Genomic DNA, 24,293 nt, shown 5'->3' on the forward strand with positions numbered 1-24,293 from the left:
TTTGTTTTGCTGTTTTATTTCATTCAAAAAACATATGTTTCACCTCCTGTGAAAACATTAAAATAGAAAGCATGAATTTAGTCCTGGCCAGTGTAGTTCCCTGCACACAAAGGGGTCACAAGTTTAATTTCCAGTCAAGGGCACATATCTTGGTTACAGGTTAAATCCCTAGCCCTTTCAGAGTGCATGCAGGAGGCAACCAATCGATGTGTCTCTCTCATATCGCTCTCTGTCTCTTTCTTTCTTCCACTCCCTTCCTTCCATTCTCTCTAAAAATCAATGGAAAAACATCCTTGAGGATTAACACACAACAAAAAGTGTGATTTTATAACTGTTATCCTCATAAACTAATATTCACAAAAACATTAGTGTTCATTTTACAAGGTAAAAATAACACAGACTTACAACAATTAGCATAAGCAGACCGAGTAGAGCAATCACAAAGATTTCAAGCACAGTTCTCTAGTACAACACATTACGTTTCACTCTCAAGAAAGAATGTTGGCAAAGCTCTCTACCACATGAAAACTGCTTTTAAAGCTGTTGGGCCCTGAAATTCTACACAGCAGTTTGAAATCAATCCACAGCTTTCCGCCTTCACCTCCCACTTGGGGCTTATGCACAGACACGAACATCTATTGAGGAAAACCACAAAACAGCTGCAACGGTAGGCTCCCCCACCCCATGTTATTTTAAATATCATTTGTTAAGGTGTGACTCATCTAACAGTCCTAATAAATGTAAAAGCTATCTCTAATTTTTAATGTTTCAGTTACCTCAAACAATTGCTTTTAGCAAACACTGTAGTGCATTATCACTGCATAACTTGAATATCCACTGCAGGCAAGAACTCGATGCTGCAAACGTCACAAACCACGTTATTCTTCTTTTATAATTTTCGATAAACTGGCATATACAATGCAGCAACAGCAACTCTGAGTGATTCTGTTTGAAATTACTTAAGAAAAAGTCTGAAATGTGCACCACCAGATAAAACCCCCCAGTGTGCCCAAATCTTGGCCATTACATTCCTCTGGTCCTTAATTAAAGTTCTATATTCTTCTTGTCCGCAATACTATTACTATTATTTTTCATAGTTTAAATTTAGAAAGCAATTCTATTAACTAAAAATAGTGATAACTATGAAAACAAAGAAACTAAGAAAATTAAAACTATGGCTTTTCCTATATTTTGTGCCACCTCCAAATGTTAATGACTACTTTTCATAATGTTAAACTTAAAGTTTAAACTCTAACACTTTTCTTGGAACTTGTTTTTGTTCATACCATTATAAATCAAGAGTTCTTATAAAGTAGTAAAGTTGAAATACGATATTTTAAACTCACACGAGACAGGATCTTGAGTCTTCATGTTAACTATTTACACTACAGGTATCCTAAGATTTTTGGTCCATAAAAGTACCGTTGTTCAAGGCACTTAATTATTAAGAAACTGAAATTATCAACACTGCCTGGGATTTTTTTTATTAAAAAGACATAAAACCACTTTCTGAAACTGTTCTTCAGAATATCACTAACACATACAAACTTTTAACATCTAATTAAAGATCACTAAGGGTTAAATACTTGTTCTCTGGCCCCTAGTGCATATACCCTGCCAAAAGTCCTCTAAGCTTTTAAATATTGCTTCGATGGTCTGCATTTTTACTTCCAGGGGGAAAGGAGTATTGTCTTACAGTCAGCAGGCCACTAGTTCATTAACATCCAGTCACCTTCCTTTGTGTGAAAATGAAGAGTCTGCAGTCTGCACTGCTCCTACTACTGTTTGTGCCTCTGATAAAGCCAGCACCACCACCTCTGCAGCACTCACGCAACACCTATGATTATGGAACAGATAATTTCGAAGAAACTTTATTTACTCGAGATTATGAGGATCAATACCTGGATGGAAAAAATATTAAGGTACCTTTTATTTCTACTCTAAATTTAACTTCTAAAATAGTCTAGCCCATTTGACTGCATGCTTTTGTCTTTTCTGAACGTGTCTGATAAGGTAGGAGGAAAGAAGAAGCACTTTCAGCGATTAAAAGTGATTCAAAATAAGGGTCTCTAAGATTTTATTTTTAAAGTACGCATGCCTCTCAGATTAATAATACCTATGGTTATCACACAGTATCTATAGTAACCAACACACAAAATTTAAGAAAAATTAAACCCTGAGAGAATCCTTGACCAGTTGAGATTTATATGTTAAATAGTGTTAAACAGTGCCCTATATTTGGATATATTATCTCAAAATAAAATAGGAGATGTGTATTATGAGAAATGAAGATGGATTATCAGCTTAAGGTTTATTATTTTAGGAAGGCGAGGTTCAAGAAAATAAATAGAAGAGTACTGTTATTTTGGTATATACAGTATTTCACAAAATGTTATGTATGTCAACTATATATACAGTACCAAAAATGAAAAACTACTAAATATAGGGCTTTCTTTTTAAATAAGCATCAACAATTTAAACTCTTCCAGTAACTGTGATGGTCATGAGTTAATACTCCACCACATCTTTCATGCCCCACTGGTGTGGGCTAAGTGACTACTGTAGTTTTCTTGTCTTACGGCTGGGTCAGGAAACAGTTAATACAGCACGTATCTTTCGCCTGCCTATAGTGTGTCACACACACACACACACACACACACACACACTGAAAAATAAGAAATAGGGCCAAATATATAACAGTGTCAACCGCTTCAAAGTTCTTCTCCACTGTAAATAAGATGGAAAAGACTTTAGAAGGGACCAGTTAACTACAATTGTTTCTTTTTTCTTTATTTCTTTCTTTCCTTCTTCCCTCTTTTCCTCTTTCTTTCTTTCTCTCTCTCTTTTCTCATTTTCTCGCACACACATGGGTAAATGTTAATACCACATTTTCTTTCAACAAAGTTAATTAATATCCTAGTAGTATTCTTGCCCAACAACAGGACAAAAAAGATAGGTATCACTAGTCATAGCTTTAGATAAAGAAGGCCCATCACAATAATAAGCTATTGGTTCACATGGATGATTTCAATTGACCAGTGAAAAGAATACTTTCAAAATTTCCTGGTCCCAAACATGTAATAAGTAAAAGAAGTTCTGTTTCATTTCTTTACGTTGCCTTGGAAGTCTATCTTAATATAAACGAAGTGGAAGAGAGTGCAACGGCACTTAATATACAAGCACAGAGTAGAAGGGACTGTTCAACCAGTACACACATGAGAGAATAGAGGACTCCAGAGTGATACCAAAAGTCGAAAATGCACACATAATATACTTTAGTCTAATGGCACAAAATGTTCTCTCCGGGAATGTGAGAGAGAGACTGAATGATAAAGACCCCAATTCTCCTAGAACTAATAGCCTGGAGCATGGGTCTGAGTGCGGTGGGTAGGCTGGACTAAAAGGACTCCAAGGGCCTTATGGAGGCATGTAGGTAATTAAGGGTCACTACCGGAAGAGACAAAAACAGTCTACTCGGTGCTGTACACGTATTACAGGACTGGTGCTTTGGTTCTGTTCAACATGGTAGAATACAATGTCAGGAACTCTGTTTGGACAAGAACCATAAAGAATAATTTAAAGAGCTGCCCGACAGAAACAGACTCACAGATACAGAGAACTTTTTGTTGTTTGCCAGATGGGTGGAGACTGGGGGAATTGGTGAAAAAGATGAAGGAATTAGCCCTGGCCGGTTTGGCTCAGCGGTTAGAGCGTCGGCCTGCGGTCCGGAGAGACCCGGGTTCGGTTCCCGCTAAGGGCACGTACTTCGGTTGCAGTTTGTCCCCGGCCCTGGTTGGTCGTGCGGGTGGCGGCCACTCGATGTGTCCCTTCATGTCGATGTTTCTCTCACTCTCTCTTCCTCTCTCTCCCTCCCACTCTTATCTGTACAAAAAATGGAAAAATATCCTCGGGTGAGGATAAAAAAAAAAAAAAAAAAAAAAAATGAAGGAATTAAGAAGTACAAATTGGTTGTTAGACTGATGAACCTCAAAGGGAAGGGGGGAAGGAGGACAGGAAGAGATAAACCAAAGAACTTCTATGCACATATGCGTAGCCAATGAACACTGACAATAGTGTGGAGAAGACAGGAGGGGGGTAGGACAGGGGGAGGGGTGGTCAATGGGGGAAAAAAGGGGGGAAACATCTGTAATACATTCAACAATAAAGATGAGTTAAAAAAAATAAAATAAAATAAAAGAGCTGTCCAGCTGGTGTGGGTCAGTGGTTAAGCATCAACCCATGCACCAGGAGGTCGCTAGTTCGATTTCTGGTCAGGGCACAAGCCCGGGTTGTGGGTCAAATTCCCAGTGGGGGGCATACAGAAGGCGGCCAATCAATGTTCTCTCTCACTGATGCTTCTATCTCTCTCTCCCTCTTCCTTCCTCTCCCCTAAAATCAATAAAGGAAAAAAAAAAAATTAAAAGAGCTACTTTACTTAAAAATAATCTCAAGACACTATCTTCATTTTAGGTTCCACCTCAGAAAAACTTAATTCCAAGTTATAGAATTCTCTCCTACTTCCCATTTGGAACTTCAATATGTTCAACATTTAGGAAAAAGCACTGAATTTGGCTTTTGGAGATATAAAAATTTTAAAAACCTGTTTTTTTTAATCCTCGCCCAAGGATATTTTTCCATTGATTTCCAGATAAAGTGGAAAAGAGGAAGAAAGAGAGAGAGAGAAACATCGATGTGAGAAAGACACATCGATTGATTGCCCCCTGCAGGACCCCAGCCAGGGCCAGGATCAAACCACAACCAAGGTACGTGCCCTCGACCAGAATTGAACCGGCGACTCTTTGGTCCATGGGCTGACGCTCTAATCACTTGGCTAAACAGGCCAGGCCAAGACCTGGGTCTTTTACTCAAATAGCCCACAGTATAAAGTAAAAACAAGCTAAACAAATATTTACATTATAATTTATTAAATGTATAAAGTCCTAATAAAACAAAAGAAATATCATTAACTGTGACTATGAGAAGATACATATTGTCCATGATCCCTCAGTTTTTTTTTGTTTTTTTTTTTTATCCTCACCTGAGGACTTTTTTTTCCATTTTTTGTTCAGATAGAATGGGAGGGAGAGAGAGGAAGAGAGAGAGAGAGAGAAACATCGACGTGAAAGGGACACATCGAGTGGCTGTCACCCGCACAACCCAACCAGGGCTGGGGACAAACTGCAACTGAGGCACGTGTCCTTTGCCGGAACTGAACAAAGGTCTCTCTGGACCGCAGGGCAATGCTCTAACCACTGAACCAAACCGGCCAGGGCCATGATCCCTCAGTTTTTATAGTCAAAATTAGATTTTATCATACCTGACAATAAATTTTTATTTTTTTCTAATAGGAAAAAGAATCTATGATAATATCTAATGAGAAAAGTCTCCAATTACAAAAAGATGAAAGTTTAACATCAGTACCTCCCAAGAAAGAAAATGATGGTAAGTATCAACAGTCTATTCTCTATTTTTTTTTTAGAAGCTGTAAGAAACAGTTTATAATGGAACTTGAGTGTTCATACTAATCAAAAGTTGCCTCTGGATAGAGTAAACCAAACAGTAGAGTTCTATCTCCAACCACAAAGTCAAAGGTGTAATAGGAGCAACAGCATTTCCCACCCCAGGTATGAGTGAGAAATACGAACAGGAACATTCAAGAACCACAGCTTAATCCAGCTTAGTCCCTGTGAAGTACGTCTTTCTGTCTACATAAAATCAACTGAAGAAATAATTATGAAATACCGATTTCAGACTCAGTCAGTCCTCAACTTACAATGTATTTACTTAATTTTCAACTTTATAATGGCTCTAAAGTGATACTCATAATAAATTACATGAGATATTCAACACTGAATTGTAAACAAGCTTTGTGTTAGATACTCTGCCTGACTGTCGACTACTATCAGGGCTCTGAGCACATTGTAGGCAGGCTCAGAGCTAAGCTTTGATGTTTAGCAGGTTAGGTGTGTATTAAATACATTTTCAACATACTGTATTTTAAACTTATGAAGGGTTTATTGGGAAGTCATAAGTTGAGGAGGAAATGCACTGGGTATAGCCCGAGGATAAGGTAAATAAAACATAATTCTTGCCTTCAAGAAATTCACAGAAGAGGTAGAGAGGGCTCTAGAGATCGCCCCTGCTTACGACTGCACGACTTACACATTTCTACTGCATGATGGGACGAAAGCAATGTGCCTTCAGTAGACACGGCTAGGCCAGGATCAGAGGTCTGACAGGTTAGGCATAATAAATGCATTCCCGACATAAGATATTTTTAAGTTTCAGTTCATCAGGATGTAAATCCATCATGAAGGTGAGGAGCATCTGTATACAGTTGTGTGCTGCTGAATGGTGGACATCCAGCCAGAAAAACTATCACTAGGTGACTGCATCACGCAAACGTCATGGTGTACTCACACACACGGGATGGTGGAGCCTACTGCTCCCTGTGGGTCAGCCCACTGACCTCAGGTATAAGCTGTGTAGTGTGCTGCCGTCTAAAGCAACACAACATCACATCAGGCCAAGAGAAAATGATGCAATCCAGAGGCATGGCGAACACTGACACAACATGCGGTTTCACAGGGAACTTTCTCATTAAGTAGAAAGAACACACTCTCTAAAATAATGATCAAAAGTGTGGTGTTGTGAATACACAAATCAGTGACATACTCACTTATTACCAAGTACATGGACATAGTTGTATGTATGAGTCACACTTCTGTACTGGTGACTCAGCAGGTCTGCTCACACCAGCACCACCACAGACAGTGAGCAAGGTGCTGGGCACGGCCTCACAAAGGACATGACTTCATAAGGTGACAGCAATTCTTCACCTCCAGTATGATCTTATGGACTACCATCAGATACGTGGTCTGTCACTGACTAAGACATCATTAGGTGGTGTATGACCGTGCATAAGTAATTATAATGCACATTTCAGTTAAAATAATAGAAAATTTACAAGATTTTTTCCCCTTTTTTAAAGAACGTTTTTAAAATTTTTATTTTTATTGATGTTTTTAGAGAGAAGAAGGGAAAGAGATAAGAAACATTGATGTGGGAAAGAAACACTGATTGGCTGCCTCCTGCACACCCCCTAGTGGGGATCGAGCCCACAACCCAGGCATGTGCCCTGACCGGGAATCAAACCCGACCTCTCAGTCCATGGGACGATGCTCAAACCACTGAACCACACTGGCTGGGCAACAGGATAATTTTTTTTAAATGGTGCCTGGACAGCTGAGTAGTCCACTGAAAAGAAGTACAATTAGGTCTATACCTTATACTGAAAAATACATTCCAAATAAATTCAGGTCTAAATGTAAAAAGTGAAACCATGCAAATACTAGAAAATAAAGTGGGTGTGAGGTACCTCTAAATCCAGATATAGTAATAGAAAAGATCAATGAATTCGACTCCATAAAATGAAACTTTTGAAAATTGAGAAAAATATTTGCAACTTATATCACTGATAGAGTTAATACCTGTGACTTCCGGTCAGGACAGTGGGTGGGTAAACGTGGTCTCTCCTACTCCCACAACCACATCAAAATGACAATTAAACTACAGAACAACCATCCTTCAGAACCTCCTGACATCCAACTGAATGGAAGTCCTACAACTACGAAATGAAAGAAACAGCCACATGGAGACTGGTAGGAGGGCGGAGGTGAGGACAGGCTGGTCCCATTTCCCACGTGTAGAAGATATAAAGCAGGAGGGACACCTTAGCTAGGAAGGTCCTCCCTGAGAAGTGACAGGTCCATGGCCCACACCAGGCGCCCAGCTCAGGGTTCCAGTTCCAGGAAGAGAATCCCCATCACTTCTGGCTGTAAAACCAGCGGGAACTGAGGCTGAGGGAGGCTACAACTGCTGGAGCCCCAGGTAGCTCCGCCTAATGGGCCTGTGCTTGGACTTACTGGAACTTGCTTCCTCCAGGCTCCAGGGTGGGGAGGCAGCTTGAAAGGCACCAGAGACAAATGGGGAAGAACTGAATTTTTCAGCATTGGGGCAAGAGCTGGAGAGGCAGCTTTCTCCTGGACTGACGTGCTGTTGGAGGCCTTTGTTCCTTTGGTGAGCCCTTCCATGGGGCCAGCAGACTGCTGCCATATCTGGGACTTTAGCAACCTGGCTCATACTGTTTGCCCCGCCCTGGTGATTCCCTGAGGCCCTGCCCCACCCAACCTTCTGGCCCACCCAAGCTGTTACCAGTGGTTTTACCACAGGACTGGCCTGTCTTGGATCCTGCTTCAGATTTTCCTAAATTTTCTCAAACAAGCAGAATCTGGTCTCAGCAAGCTCCATACCTCTCCTTAAGTGGCCCCAGGCCTGGCACTAGAAGCAGCCAGCCTTGGTTTTGCCTGGGCAACTCCAAACCCAGCACAAGAAGCAACTATCGGTAGATCACTCTGTAGCTTACACCAAGTGGTCCCAGGTAGAACACAGGCAGTGGCTGACCTTGCCCCAGAGCCAGCATATCCAGTGAACAGCTTCAGACCAAATCAAAGCACCACCATCCAACCACCTCCATAAGCGACACACTCAAGGAGTGGGCTCAGTGGGTACCAGAGCCCCGCTGAAATAAGTCTTGCTCTGTGTGTTGGGCCCCTGCACAGCTGATCCTCCAAGGTAGTCAGAGGCCAGTGGGCAGTAGGCAAAGCCAGTCCTTACAGCTGATCAGCACGAGTAAATCCCTCTCACTGACGTGCCAACAGCAATCAAGACTCAATTACAACAGAAGGGTGTACAGTCCACACGAGGGGTACACCTTGAGGGCCCAGCTGGGGTGACCAGGGAGGCTGTGCCATGAGACCCTACAGAACACCTACTACAAGTTGCTAGGAGACATAGCAACTCTACCTAATACATAGAAACAAACACAGGGAAGCAGCCAAAATGAGGAGACAAAGAAACACGTCCCAAATAAAAGAACAAAACAAAACTCCAGGTAAAGAACAAAACGAAACAGAGATAAGCAATCTAAAAGATGCAGGGTTCAAAACACTGTTTACAAGGATGCTCAATGACCTCAGTGAGAACCTCAAGAGCATAAAAGAGGGCCAGTCAGAAATGAAGGATGCACTAACTGAAATAAAGAATAATTTACTGGGAATTGCCCTGGCTGGTTTTGCTCAGTGGTTAGAGCATCGGTCTGTGGTCCAGAGAGACCCAGGTTCAGTTCCCGCTAAGGGCACATACCTCAGTTGCAGTTTGTCCCCAGCCCTGGTTGGTCATGCGAGTGGCAGCCACTCGATGTGTCCCTTTCACATCAATGTTTCTCTCTCTCTTCCTCTCTCTCCTTCCCACTCTATCTGAACAAAAAATGGAAAAATGTCCTCGGGTGAGGATTAAAAAAAAAAAAAGAATAATTTACAGGGAATCAATAGTAGCGAAGATGAAGTCAAGATGCAAATTATTGAGTCTGAATATAAAAAATAAAAAAAAAACCACCCCAACAGAACAGCAAAAAAAAAAAAAAGAATCCAAAAAATTGAGGATAGTTTAAGAAGCCTCTGGGACAACTTCAAGCATACCAACATTCGCATCATGGGGGTGCCAGAAGGAGAAGAGAGAGGGCAAAAAATTGAAAACCCATTTGAAACAATCATGACAGAAAACTTCCCTAACTTGGTGAAGAAAATGGAGAGTCCCAAACAAGATGAACTGAAATAGGCTCACACCAAGACACATCATCATCAAAATGCAAAAGGTTAAAGACAAAGAGATAATCTTAAAAGTAGGAAGAGGAAAGCAGTTAGTTACCTAAAAGGGAGCCCCCATAAGACTATCAGCCGATTTCTCAAAAGAAACTGCAGGCCAGAAGGGAGTGGCAAGATATATTCAAAGTGATGAAAAGCAACGACCAGTAACCAAGATTACTCTATCCTGCAAAGCTATCATTTAGAATCGATGAACATATAGTTTCCCAGACAAGAAAAAGTTAAAGGAGTTCATCACCACCAAACCAGTACTATATGAAATGTTGGCTTGTCTTCTCGAGAAGAAGAAAATAAAAAATATGAACAATAAAATGGCAATAAATAAATATCTATCAACGATTGAATCTACAAACAAAATGAACAAGAACAGAAACAGACTCATAGATATAGAGAACTTCTTGATGGTTGTCAGATGGGAGGGGGGTTAGAATGGGCAAAAAAAGGTGAAGGGATTAAGTAGTACAAATTGGTTTTTAGACTGACGAACCTCAAAGGGAAGCAGGGAGGGGGCCATAAAGAGATAAACCAAAGAACTTATATATAAGTTTAAAAACAACAACAAAAAGAGTTAATGCCTCTAAGTTATAAAAATAAATAAATAAATAAATAAAGAGCTAGAAAAAACAAATTGACAGAAAACCTGTTAGGAAAAAGCAAGCCAGAGAAATGTACAGATAATTCACTAACTAATATAAAAATGACCCATAAACATATGAAAAGATGTTCAATCTCATACAAAGAATAATGTAACTTAAAATTACACTGAAATAACATTTTTTAACCTATCTGATTGACAAAAATAAAAGTGTGACAATATATTACTATTTTCCATTGGCAAGGCTATGGGGCATTAGACAATCTCATGCATTGTTGGTGGGAATGCAAACTAGTACAACACTTTTGGACAGAAATTTGGCACTATCTAATGAAACCAAGTATGCATTTACTCTGTGACATAGCAATCAATTTCTAAAAATTTACCCTAAAGATAAATCTCCAAAAGAAAATACATATGCAAAATCATTGAACTATTGTTTGCAATTACAAAATATTGAAAATAATCTAATTGCCCATACACTGAAGAGTGTATAAAGTATGCTGTATCTACACAAGGGAATACTATGCAGTTGTAAAAATAAATGAGCAAGATCTCTATGAACTAACTAATGTATGATTTCCAAAATACATATGTGAAAAAAACAAAGTATAAAAGTCTACAGTATGCTGCCTTTCATCTCACAAAAGATGGGGATATAAGAACATATACAGCCCTGGCTAGTTTGGATCAGCAGTTAGAGCAACAGTCCACGGACCAAAGAATTGCGGGTTTGATTCCAGCCAAGGGCACATACCTCGGTTGTAGTTCGGTCCCCAGCCCTGGTCAGGGTCATGCAGGAGGCAACCAATTGATGTTTCTCTCTCTCCTCCTCTCTCCCTCCACTCTATCTGAAGATGAATGAAGAAATATCCTTGGGTGAGGATTTAAAAAAAAAAAAAAAAAGACCATATACAGGCATCGGCTCACTTTTTTTTTTTTAATCCTCACCCAAGGATATTTTTCCATTATTTTTTTTGGATAGAGTAGAAAGGAGGGAGGGAGAGCGAGTGAAAGAAAGACAGAAACATAGATGTGAGAGAGACACATCAATTGTTTGCCTCCTGCATGACCTAGACCAGAGCCAGCAATCGAACCTGCAACCTAGGTATGTGCCCTTGACCAGGAATCAAACCAATGACTCTGGTCCATGGGCCAATGCTGTCACTGCTGAGTCAATCTGGCCAGGGCATGAGGTCACTTTTGAAAAGAAACTCAAGAAGAGTATTAAAAACAGACTAGTTGCCTACAGGTCACAGATGTGACCAGCAGTGGAAAGGAGAGGGGGATGGGAAATAAGGGGTGCATGGGGAGGGCAGTGGCACTTCTCTCAGTCGAAACGCTTGTGTAGATTTTAGAACAAGGTTAAGTTTCACAAAGGCAAACAAACAAATACATTTATAAATAAAATCAACAAGGGTAAGAAAAAAAATACAAAATGAAATACAAATAAAAACTTAATTACATTTCAGATGAACAGAACACTTCTTTTCAGATGATTAATGTAACACACTAAAGGGGGAAAGCTCTAATCCAATTAACTCTGCAGCACAGTATTTTGACTGTGTACCTTTAGGCTAAAGAAAACAATACAATACACAAATACCAAAATTCCAGTGAGGGGGTTTGTAGCAATAATGAAACAACTTAATGCTTGTTCCAGGACTTGAGTGTAAAGTAAACACACTGTGGATAATGAGAGCTAGGTTTCTCCCTATCAGAGAAGAGTGCTACAAATATGTAAAGGCGAAAGGCTGGAAAGAACTCTGTGGAGCTAAGGTGTCATGGAAGATATCACCATCAACTCACGGCTTGTATACAGAGATACAGAAACAGATATATACATGTTTTATCTTCCTGTGAGAGCGTGTATGTGTTGTGTATATATGCACATGGTGTGTGTATATATATGTATGAGTACATGATATATACACACACATGGATGTCTATTATTACACATGGAGACAGAGACAAATATACATGCGTACATTTCCTAGCTCTCTCTGTTGGAAAAGCCTAGAAGCAATGAGAGCATATCAACAACCAGTAGCAAGAAGCATATCGACATCCAAATCTTGGTTTCCAAATACTGTCCTCCATTATAAGTAACCAGTACTCCTTGAAAAAACAGTTAATATCAGCCCTGGGGCAGGGAAAAGGCAAGAATGGTCTGGGACATGTTACCGAGCCAGAAAATAAGGAAACTCTCAAAGAATAATGGTGACATTTAACTTTTTAAGAATTAATCAAAATATAAAATATACATAGGTATAAATTTGCAAAAGATGTACAAGACCTGCCCCAGCTGGTTTGGCTCAGCAGTTAGAGTGTTGGCCTTCGGACTAAAGGGTCACAGGTTCAATTCCCAGTCAAGAAAATGTAGCTGGTTTGCAAGTTCAACACCCGGCTCCAGTATGGGTTGTGCAGCAGGCAACCAATTGGGGTGTCTCTCTCACATCAATGTTTCTCTCTCTCTCCCTCCCTCCTTCCTTTCCACTCTATATGGAAATCAATGGAAAAATATCCTTGGGTGAGGACTAAAAAAAAAAAGATGTACAAGACTTGTACTAAAATTTAGACAACAACGTTGAGAGTTAAAAATACCTAAACAGCTCAGCCAGTGTGGCTCAGTGGTTGAGCATGGACCCATGCACCAAGAGGTCGCTGGTTCGATTATCGGTCAGGGCACATGCCCAGGTTGTGCACCCAATCCCCAGTGGGGGGCATGCAGGAGGCAGCCAGTCCATGTTTTCTCTCATCGATGTTTCTCTCTCTATCTCCTACTCCCTTCCTTTCTCTCTATTAAAAATCAATAAAGAAAAATATTTTTAAATAAACAAATAAAAATAAAAATACCACCCTGGCCGGTTTGGCTCAATGGTTAGAGCGTTGGCCTGCGGTCCAGAGAGGCCCGGGTTCGGTTCCCACTAAGGGCATGTACCTCGGTTGCAGTTTGTCCCCGGCCCTGGTTGGGGTCGTATGGGTGGCAACCATTCGATGTGTCCCTCTTACGTTGATGTTCCTCTCCCTCTCTTCCTCTCTCTTTCCCTCTCACTCTGTCTGAAGATAAATGCAAAAATGTCCTCTGGTGAGGATAAAAAAATAAAAAAATATAAAAAATAAAAATACCTAAACATATAAATAGATATAGTGTTCAATGACCAGAAAACTCAATGTTAAGATGTGTATTTTTCTCAAATTTATCTGTAGATTCAATGCAATCCCAATTAAAACCCTACCAGGCTTTCTTTTCTTTTTCTTTTTTTAAATTAAAAAGCTTATTCTAAACTTTATGTGGAAATGCAAAGAAAGTAGAACAGTCATAAGAACAGTGAAGAAAAATAAAATAGGAATAAAATAAAATAAAATTTACACAACCCAATACCAATATATATTATAAAGCTATAGGAATCATGATATGGTGGTATTAGCACAAAAATAAACAAACAGATCAATGAAACAATATAGAGTCCATAAACAGACTTACACAATATGGTAACCTGATTATTTAAAATGGTGCCAATACAATTCAATGGAGAAAAGATAATCTTATCAAAAATGGTGCTGAAAGAACCAAATAGTTATAGAAAAAGAAAAAAATAACTTCACCCTTTCTTATACCATATACAAAAATTAACTCAGCACAGACCCTACACTTAAGTAAAGAGTTTAAGCTATACAGTCTTTTTTTTTTTTTTTATCCTCACCCGAGGACATTTTTCCATTTTTTGTTCAGATAGAGCGGGAGGGAGAGAGAGGAAGAGAGAGAGAAACATCGATGTGAAGGGACACATCGAGTGGCTGCCACCCGCACGACCAACCAGGGCCGGGGACAAACTGCAACCGAGGTACATGCCCTTAGCGGGAACCGAACCCGAGTCTCTCTGTACCGCAGGCCGACGCTCCAACCGCTGAGCTAAACCGGCCAGGGCAGCTATACAGTCTTTAAAAGAAAACACAGGATGAAAACTTAGTGGGTGGCACACAAGTAAATCAATTGTTCTTCATTAAAATAAGAAGTATTTGCTCTTCAAAAGACATTGATAAGAAAATAAAAAGACAAGCCACAAAATGGAGGGAAGTATTTGCAAAACATAAATCTGACAAATCATTTATATCTAAAATATATCTAAATTATAATTCTTTTTTTTTTTTTTATCCTCACCCGAGGACATTTTTCCATTTTTTACTCAGATAGAGCGGGAAGGAGAGAGAGGAAGAGAGAGAAACATCGATGTGAAAGGGACACACCGAGTGGACGCCACCCACACGACCCCACCAGGGCCGGGGACAAACTGCAGCCAAGGTACATGCCCTTAGCGGGAACCGAACCCGGGTCTCTGTGGACCGCAGGCTGACGCTCTAACCGCTGAGCCAAACCGGCCAGGGCTCTAAATTATAATTCAATAATAATACTAAAAAAATCCCATTTGAAAAATAAGCAAGAGAGATGAACAGACACTGCACCAAAGAAAATACCTAGATGACAAATAGTATATAAACAGATGCTCAGCATCATCAGTGTTTAGGAAAATGCAAATTAAGACACAAGATACCACAACACACCTTACTTGAATGGCTAAAATTAAAAAGTCCAATCATATAAAATGCTGGTGAGGATGTAGAGCAGTTGGAACACACTCTCACACAGTTGATGGGAACATAAAATGGCACAACCACTTTGGAAATAGTTTGGGACTTTAAGTCCATGCAACTTGTATAGAAATGTTTTTAGCAGCTTTCTTTTTTTTTTTATCCTCACCTGAGGACATTTTTTTCCATTTTTGTTCAGATAGAGTGGGAGGGGGAGAGAGAGAGAGAGAAATATCAACGTGAAAGGGACACATTGAGTGGTTGCCACCTGCATGACCCAACCAGGGCAGGGGACAAACTGCAACCGAGGTACGTGCCCTTAGCGGGAACCGAACCCGGGTCTCTCTGGACCGCAGACCGACGCTCTAACCGCTGAGCCAAACCAGCCAGGGCTGGCAGCTTTCTTTGAAATAACCCCAAACTATAAACTGAAATGTCCATAAAAGACTATAACTTCGTATACTGACACAACAGAATACAACTCAGAAACAAAAAAGAATGCACGACTGATACAAGCAACAACAGACGAATCTCACACTTCCTCTGCAGAGTGAAAGAAGCCAGGGAAGAGCATACACCACATGATTCTCATACAAGATTGGGTAGGAGGCCTGGCCAGTGTGGCTCAGTGGATTGAGTGTTGTCCCATGGGCTGAGAGGTCCAGGTTTGATTCCTGGTCGGAGCACATGCCTGGATTGTGGGTTTCATCCCCAGTCAGAGGTGTGCGGGAGGCAGCCGATCAATGTTCCTATCCCATGTAGATGTTTCTATATATCTCTTCCTTCCTTTCTCTCTAAGAAAATCAATTAAAACATATTTTAAAAAAATATATTAGGAGTGAGGGAGTACCAAAGGGCATGAGAAAATTGGGGTGGGGGGGTGGGTGATGGATATGTTAATCATCTCAACTGTGGTAATGGTTTTATAAGTATATACATATATCAAAAACATATAATTTGCCCTGGCTGCTTTGGCTCAGCGGTTAGAGCGTCTGCCTATGGATCAAAGAGTCATGGGTTTGATTCATAGTTAAGGGCACATACCTCGGTTTCGGGTTTGATCCCAGGCCCAGTCGGGTTGGGGTCTTGCAGAAAGCAACCAATCGATGTCTCTTAGAAACATCAGTGTTTCTCTCTCTCTCTCTTCCCCCTTCTTCCAACTCTCTATATATATTAAAAAAACAAACAAACAAAAAAACCCACATGAATTATACAAGTTAAATAAATAGCTGCAATTCATTGTATGTCATTTAACCACAAAAAAGCTGTGGCAGAATTAAAAAAAAAAAAAGAGCTTAATTAGTCACTGGCTAATTTGTGACTATTTGATTCTAAAAATAAACGTTATGGTAATGTATTATGACCCATAGGATAAGGAATTCATATGTTCATACTGAAAGAAAGAGAGAGAAAGGAAGAGGGAAAGAGGGAGGGAGGGAGGGAGGGAGGGAAGAAGGAAGGAAGATTGGTTCCACCTTATACCAGAATGTCAACTAACAAGTATAGAAAGCATGATGGAATTAGAAAATTATTATTTGGCAACTGCTCTGGTGATAAACAACTCAGGTAAGAATCAATGGATGATAAAACTAGAGTGAAAGTTTAATGACAAATCAGATGTTTAAAATCTCAAAAATCTCTCTAGGAAATAATTATTAATTACAAAGTCAAAAATGTTTCCAGAGTGAGGGACACTGGACAACAGATGGACCAAGTGATCAAAGACATCACTGTAGGACTGGGACAGAGATGCTATGTGCTCGCTCCCCGATCCATGGCCCTGAGAACCCGACATCATTTCCATGGAGTTCCTGCCAAAATTGGGGAACCTCAACAAACCTTAATTAAAAGATATTCCGGCCCTGGCTGGTTTGGCTCAGCGGTTAAAGCATCGGCCTGCGGTCCAGAGAGACCTGGGTTTGGTTCCCGCTAAGGGCATGTGCCTCGGCTGCAGTTTGTCCCCGGCCCTGGTTGGGCCATGGAGGTGGCAGCCACCCGATGTGTGCCTTTCACTCTGATGTTTCTCTCTCTCTCTCTTCCTCTCTCTCCCTCCCACTCTGTCTGAACAGAAAATGAAAAAATGTCCTCGGGTGAGGATAAAAATATATATATAAAAGACATTCCGCAAAATATAGGCCCTAAAAATAAATTTTAAAAAATTTAAAACAGTACAAGGTGAAAAATAAAGACTGATGAACGGTTCCTGGTTGAAAGGGAGAGGAGACAACAAGTAAAAGTGATGAGTGTGACAGTGAAGCAGAATCCCAACAGAGCCTGCGGTGATGCCAATGTTCAAGTTAATCATTTGCTTATCTAACCAGTAGTTTCTAAACTCCTTCGCTGTCCCCACTCTGAACTGTGTTTGTGCCACACTGACTGATAGATCAAGCTCGTGTTTACCTTAAGTCCTGCTTCACAAATTTTTTGGGGTCCTCATATGAGGAAATATAATTATCAATCAATTCAGTAATTAAAGGATCAATGCTAAAGTAGAGAAAAAAAGAAATTGTGAATGACAACATCTAAAATAAAATTCTGGTGAATTAGCAGTTATTACACAGGTCTCTAGCTACAATCATGGTATCTTTCCCATTATCTATAGTTCTGGTAAAATACCTTTTCAAATCAGTACTAACATACATAAAAACAACAATTTTACCAGTGGAGGTCACACATGTTTAAACTGTCCACACTCCTACTCTCCCCTATCAGAAATGCCCACATGCCTGCTGTGCGTGTGTCTGAGCGGCTCTGTGTACTGTGAAGAAGTGGACATCGAGGTTGTACCCCCCTTGCCGAAGGAGTCAGCCTACCTGTACGCACGATTCAACAAAATTAAAAAACTGACTGCCAAAGATTTTGCAGAAATACGTAAGTTTGTTTTAAATAAGGTATTTGTATTATCTCATGTTAGTATTTAACTCATAGAAACACAAAATTGTATCACATCTAGGGTAGTCACCACTGGTGTATTTAAGTATCCACCACATCTCACAAAAACCCACTGATTTGTTGGTGAATCTCCTTTCCATTCGGATCTCTGTCATCTTCTTTTACTGGTGACTGTGGTGTCTATGTCGACAGCCATGTAACAGACAGGCAGCTGTGTCTTCCCAACTCAAGTGCTACAAGGTCCGTTTGTCTCAGCCAGTCAGCAGCACCAATATCCTCAGGATGCTTCTCCAATTACAATATTTTATTTTCCACCTTCACTATAAAAGCATAGGAACTGCTTTTCCTTCTTTTAATTCATGGCTCTTAAATCTGACTGTATGATTAAAATTATCTGGGAGACATTTAAAAAATACTGATAGGCAGGCGCTGAGGTCGGGGAAGAGGCCCAGGCATTCATCATTAAACACAACCAAACTTCTCAGATGATTCCACCACGGAACCAGTGTCCTTGGACTTCGGCGTCCTATCAAATCTTAACGCTTACCACTAGGGCACTGCCTTGAGCACACCAAAACCCCCACTTCTGCAGGGCTGGTCCCAGTCCTAGATCAATACTCCCCCACAAAGTTTCTAGATTCCTATGCTGTCAAGTGCTTCTGAAGAAAATCACACCAAGAAATGCACACTGGCCCCACTATACATTTACAAGATTAACTGTAACTGGATTCACGCTGCCTCTGGTCACTCCCAACTGGCTGAAGTACCGTTGTTCCTCATTATCTGTGGACTAGGTAAGGTGTATTTGGAACCTCAAATCGATATCTGCGGCACTTTCGCAGCCAGTCAGCAGCACCAATATATTCAGGATGCTTCTCCAATAACAATATTTTATTTTCCACCTTCACTATAAAAGTATAGGAACTGCTTTTCCTTCTTTTAATTCATGGCTCTTAAATCTGGCTATATGATTAAAATTATCTGAGAGGCATTTAAAAAATGCACAGTGGCAAAAACATGTGAGTTGCCCAGGCGAGGTCAAATAGGTGATTCTCTGACCTTGGGTTTCTGCTTTTATTCTGTAAACGAGAGTCCTGTCCAGACTACCTAGTGCCACATTTTTCACGTTTGTGTTTTTCACAGTTTAAATTGGTCCCCAAGCATAGTGCAGACGTGCCGTCTAGTGTTCCTGAATGCAAGAAGGCTGGCTGTGATATGCCTTATGGAGAAAATACACGTTAGGTTATCTTCATTCAGGTATCAGTCACAGTGCTGATGGCGGCTGAGTTTAATATTAATGATCAACAGGTTATACTAAAAAAGATGTGTTTAAAAGGAAACACACATAAAATTATGTACTGATTATTTTATTGTACTGATTATGTACCAATTAGCTGATGAAAATATGTGACAAAGGCTTGAAGGAACCTAGCCCTGTGTTTCCCCTAGAAGCCATGATGGTTCCCTATTCATTAATTCAGTGTTTGTGGCAATTATGTACATGAGTATCTTAAATAATGAGAAGCTATTGTATTTCCTAATCGTCCCAGACACACACAAAGTGATACACTCACACACGCACACTGAATTTCTCTCTTAATCTGCATCACTTTAACAAATTAGAGAACATTTGTATCTGTTGTTGTCAACCAATAAGGGATAGAAAGATTCAGATAACATACCCACAATGGCAATGCGACATGCTGGCAAAAAATCCCAAAGTAATTTATATGATTCTATTCAATTTAATGCTAATGCTTAGTTTCCATGATTTGCAACAAGAATTTCTTTCAAACTGCCCGAGCATCCTGAGAACTCGGAGCACAGTAGGACTATTAATTCCTTCTGAATGTTCCATTCTAGGATTCCAGTGAGAAAGGCCATCAACGTCAAACCGAGTAGATGCTCAGCGTCAATGCAACCAAAGTTCCTGAGCTACTAATCGTAGATACTCTGCTAGACACAAAGAACAAAATATGTCTGGATGACCTGAACAAATACTTTTCTTCAGTCCACACAAATGAGAATTTAACTTCTAACTTTTGTATATTTTCTCTTCAAGCTAATTTAAGAAGACTCGATTTTACGGGAAATTTGATTGAAGATATAGAAGACAGCACGTTTTCAAAACTTTCTCTATTAGAAGAACTCACACTAGCTGAAAATCAACTGGTGAAGCTCCCAGTCCTCCCTCCCAAGCTTACTTTATTTAATGCAAAATACAACAAACTCAAGAGCAGAGGGGTTAAAGCAAACACGTTCAAAGTAAGTATGCCACAGCGGACCGAACACAGCACTGGTGTATACAGCCGACGACAACGTGGTAAAGGAAAAGAGAAAATCTGGTCTAGAATTTGGCTTTGTTTTAAGACAATTTTAATTTAATAACTGAAGACATTTTTCCATAATAGATAGCCATACTGTTAGGTCCATTTTGTGTAGTTCATGCCTGTACCTCACAAAGTCATACAACCTTTGTCTTATTTCAAGGACTACTTTGTGTTCCAATTTTTTCACAGCAAATGATTTTTTATACAGGCATGGTTCACACCCTCATGGCACCAAGACTGTACAAAACCTCAAAACAGGAGTTTTCCTGTCTTTTTTCTTATAATATTAGTAATTTACCAATGCCAGAAAAAATAAAGTTCTGGAAGTAAACACTAAATTTTACTTTTAATACCTCAATATATTAGACCATAAGATTCTATAAACAGCCTTTCTTTTGAAGTCCATGATGGAATCTAAAATAAAATTATCACCCAGGCCGGTTTGGCTCAGCGGTGAGAGCTTCGGCCAGCAGACCAGAGAGCCCCAGGTTCAGTTCCCTCTAAGGGCACGTACCTTGGTTGCAGTTTGTCCCTGGCCCCGGTTGGGGTCGTGTGGGTGGCAGCCAGTCGATGTGTCTCTCTCACATCGATATTTCTCTCTCTCTCTCTCTTCCCGCCTCTCTCCCTCCCACTCTATCTGAAGATAAATGCAAAATTGTCCTCAGGTGAGGATAAATAAATAAATAAATAAATAAAAAATAAAACAAAATTATTTATGTGGTAAAAATTAAATACTTTTCTTAACTTAGTAATTCAAGAAAATATATGTACAGGAAAAAGGGAAGGTATGTGACTTAAGTAGCCAGGCTGTCTCGAAATGCACGGTCTATGGAGAAGTAATCGCCTCAGGCCAGGAAGGAACCCCAGATAAAGGATCACACTATTACTGGTGGCAATAGACAACCTCATTCAAAGGGAAGGTTTGTAGCTTGTAATATGCACCTAAAATTATCAAATATTCATCATTATAAAGTTCATGATAATCACACAATGTATAATCTGTCCACAAATGTGTCAAAAATGTAAAAATATTCCATTTTTCTTTTCTGTCTATATTTAAGGAACCCTCTTTCAAATGTAAAGAACATTCTAGAGATATAGCAATGTTACATAGAATTTAAGGGACTAAGAAGACTTTCAAAAACTAAACTCGCTTTAAAAACAAACAAAATCCCCGCAAAAACAACAAAAAATATTGCAAACTTATACATTGTAATTTGACTATATATATATAATTTAAGCTAGTAAGCCTTTGAATAACTGGCACATTGAAGACCTACAGGAGCTGACCAACATTCCACAAAAGGAACGTTGAAGCATTTTGGGTTTCACACATGCCTCAGGAGGGACAGAGACAAGATGGAAACGTTAAACTCAGCGACTGTGCGGTTTTGCTCAACACCCTAGGTCTGCAAAGGCCCCTGGCAGTCAGGTTACTCTGATTCATGTGAGGCCCACTGGGGAAGACAGGAGCTTGGGGCCCATGTGGTGAATAATAGAATGCTTAAGAAAGAATTAATAACAGCAAGTTAGCTGTAAAAAACACACAAAAATTAGCAAATTCTGCTACAGAATGCATATCAAAGGCAAGGTGAAAGATTAATGTCAGGGGAAACTACATCTTGGAATCATATTATAAAATTATGCCCAATAGTGAGTTATTGATCATGAAGACATCAAACATTAAACCCTTAGGGGGGGAATTTTTTACCTAAAAATGTATTTAATAAATTGCTTTGGGAAACATCCTACTAACAAACATACACACCTTTTAGGAGTATTCATTTTGCCACAAATTAAAGCTTAAATGGGAAGTTCTGGAGGTTCAAGACAAGTTATGGCAGCACCCGGATCCAAATTTAATCCTGCATAGACACTGATCTCATTAGCTGCTCCTCAGACAAATTCGAAGGGCTCTAGACACCAGCATGAGTGGACAGAAATGTGAGGATGCAGCAGGGCTCTACTGCCCTTGGTAAAGGACCAAAGTATACCTTTGTGAAACAAACAAACAATCCAAGCCAAAATACTATAACACTGATCAATAGTATGGATGAGTCTATATCAGTATCTATGTATACATACATGTGTCCACATATAAGTGTGTAGAATTTAAAACCTGTGAGGAAATGCAATGACCTCACTGAAGTAGAAGTGTCTTTTCCTTACAGAAACTGAGCAACCTGTCCTTCCTCTATTTGGACCACAATGCGCTGGAGTCTGTGCCTCCTAATTTACCAGAAAGTCTACGTGTAATTCATCTTCAGGTACGACTACTCCTTTCACAATATCTGACATTAATTTAAATTACTCAGGGTCAGTCTCATGACTTGTTAGGAACCTCACATTCACAGACAAATTTTGTCTATCAAAAGTATCTTGCCTAGCGGGTGTGGCTCAGTAGTTGAAGGTCATGCCATGGACTGAGAGGTTGGTTTGATTCCCGGTAAGGGCACATGACCAGGTTGCTGGCTCCATCCCTAGTAGAGGGTGTACAGGAGGCAGCTGATTGACATTTCTCTCTCACATCAATGTTTCTATCTCTCTCTCTCTTCCTCTCTCTGTAAAAAAAAAAAAAAGTATCAATATTGAGTCCAACGCACTCTTCTGCCCACAAACTCCAGTTCTGTCCAGAGCACCTTGAAAGGACGAGTGGTGTTTGTCTCCAGCTGTGCACGCAGTCTCTCCTACTGAACCTGGCACATGCTTTAAAGTGAGGGGACACTAAAACCTCAGGCTTATGTTTCTTTCTCAAATTGGCAATAAATTTTTGCTTCTGAAGACTTTCCAACTGGCTTCATTGTCCAACACCAACTTGAGGTAAAGAAAAATGAAAAGGGAATAAAAATAAACTAAAATTGAACTTTCAGCATTATAAGAATTCCTATTTTTTCTTTTACTTCTTTCAAGAATTTTTTTATTATTGTTTTTTTTTATTTTTTTATCCTCACCCGAGGACATTTTTTCATTTTTTTGTTCAGATAGAGCGGGAGGGAGAGAGAAAGAGAAACATTGATGTGAAAGGGGCACATCGAGTGGCTGCCACCCACACAACCCAACCAGGGCTGGGGACAAACTGCAACTGAGGTACATGCCCTTAGCGAGAACTGAACCCAGGTCTCTCTGACCGCAGGCCGACGCTCTAACCGCTGAGCCAAACTGGCCAGGGCGCTTTCAAGAACTTTTAGGAACACAGTAGGCATTCTGAGTCAACACTCTAGAATAGGAGACATTTTCTAGCTAGTATAATAGCAAGTAGTCTGTTCTTCCAAAGTCATGCTTTAGACTTAAAAAAAAAAAGTCTCAGGTTGCACAGAGAGAGTTTTATTACCACGAGGACACACAGCATGTACAATATAGTTTAAAAATCACTTTTTAGATAAAATATTCTGAGATCACATTACACGGCATACAAAAGATTGATTTCAGAAACCTGAACACCTTTTCCCTTTTATTTTCCAGTTTAACAACATAACTTCAATTACAGACGACACATTCTGCAAGGCAAATGACACCCGTTATATCCGGAACCACATTGAAGAGATACGCTTGGAAGGAAATCCCATCATCCTGGGAAAGCATCCCAACAGTTTTATCTGCTTGAAAAGATTACCTGTAGGATCATACTTTTAACCAGTATCAATGTAGCATGTAAAGTAAAGTACACACATACTTATAATCTATCTCAACAATGTCTAAAGGAACATCAATATCTGTTTAATGTCAACTTTGTATCTCACTGTGAAGTAATGTTTTGTGTTTTAAGCAAGGATGTTCAACAGCTTACATATTAAAAAGTAAGACGGAATCTCTAAGTTCAAAACAAGGTAATGTGAAAATATTTAAACAGCATTAGAAAATCCTTGTAGTCTATAGTAGAGTGCCACTTAAAAGGTATGTTTTTATGCAAATACCCACATTTAAGAAGCATTATTTCTATTACTAATGATGCAAGAGGATAAGTCTAAGAAACATTTAATTGTTTGTCTTTTCTGGCCTTTACTGAATCCCTAAAGTATTTAAGGCTGATGTTCCAAAAGCTCTGAACAGCTAACTATTTTCAGTGATCTCCAGCTTTCTTTTCATGATTCATACATTACTCATGATGAAGTAGAAACTCTTTTCTTCCTATTGAGGCAGCTATTATCTTTTTACTTA

The 24,293-nt window shown here is 39.7% G+C and overlaps 2 protein-coding genes across 13 annotated transcripts in view; one reads left to right on the forward strand and one right to left on the reverse strand.

The window, feature by feature from the left end:
• The window catches only part of LOC118641344 (centromere protein P), a 152,437-nt gene that overhangs the window by 97,016 nt on the left and 31,128 nt on the right, over positions 1-24,293 (reverse strand). Inside the window, exon 5 of one of the 12 annotated variants that reach the window (XM_036278486.1) lies at positions 777-857. The exons of 9 other annotated variants lie outside the window; for them this stretch is intronic. In XM_036278486.1, coding sequence (XP_036134379.1) covers positions 792-857 — 66 coding nt within the window. In that variant the 3' untranslated portion in view covers positions 777-791. Of the gene's footprint in view, positions 1-776; positions 858-17,376; positions 17,398-22,871; positions 22,950-24,293 lie in introns of those variants that run through there. 2 more of the 12 variants (XM_036278491.1, XM_036278487.1) reach the window with 2 other exon arrangements.
• Positions 481-23,857, forward strand: OGN (osteoglycin). The gene is made up of 7 exons (XM_036278476.1): positions 481-667; positions 1,675-1,922; positions 5,349-5,442; positions 17,626-17,784; positions 19,868-20,070; positions 22,307-22,402; positions 23,598-23,857. Exons 2-7 carry the CDS (start codon positions 1,749-1,751, stop codon positions 23,766-23,768), a joined length of 897 nt encoding a protein of 298 aa, XP_036134369.1. The 5' UTR covers positions 481-667; positions 1,675-1,748; the 3' UTR covers positions 23,769-23,857.

The sequence above is a fragment of the Molossus molossus genome, unplaced genomic scaffold (genome assembly GCF_014108415.1).
Source record: "Molossus molossus isolate mMolMol1 unplaced genomic scaffold, mMolMol1.p scaffold_m16_p_29, whole genome shotgun sequence".
NCBI lineage: Eukaryota > Metazoa > Chordata > Mammalia > Chiroptera > Molossidae > Molossus > Molossus molossus.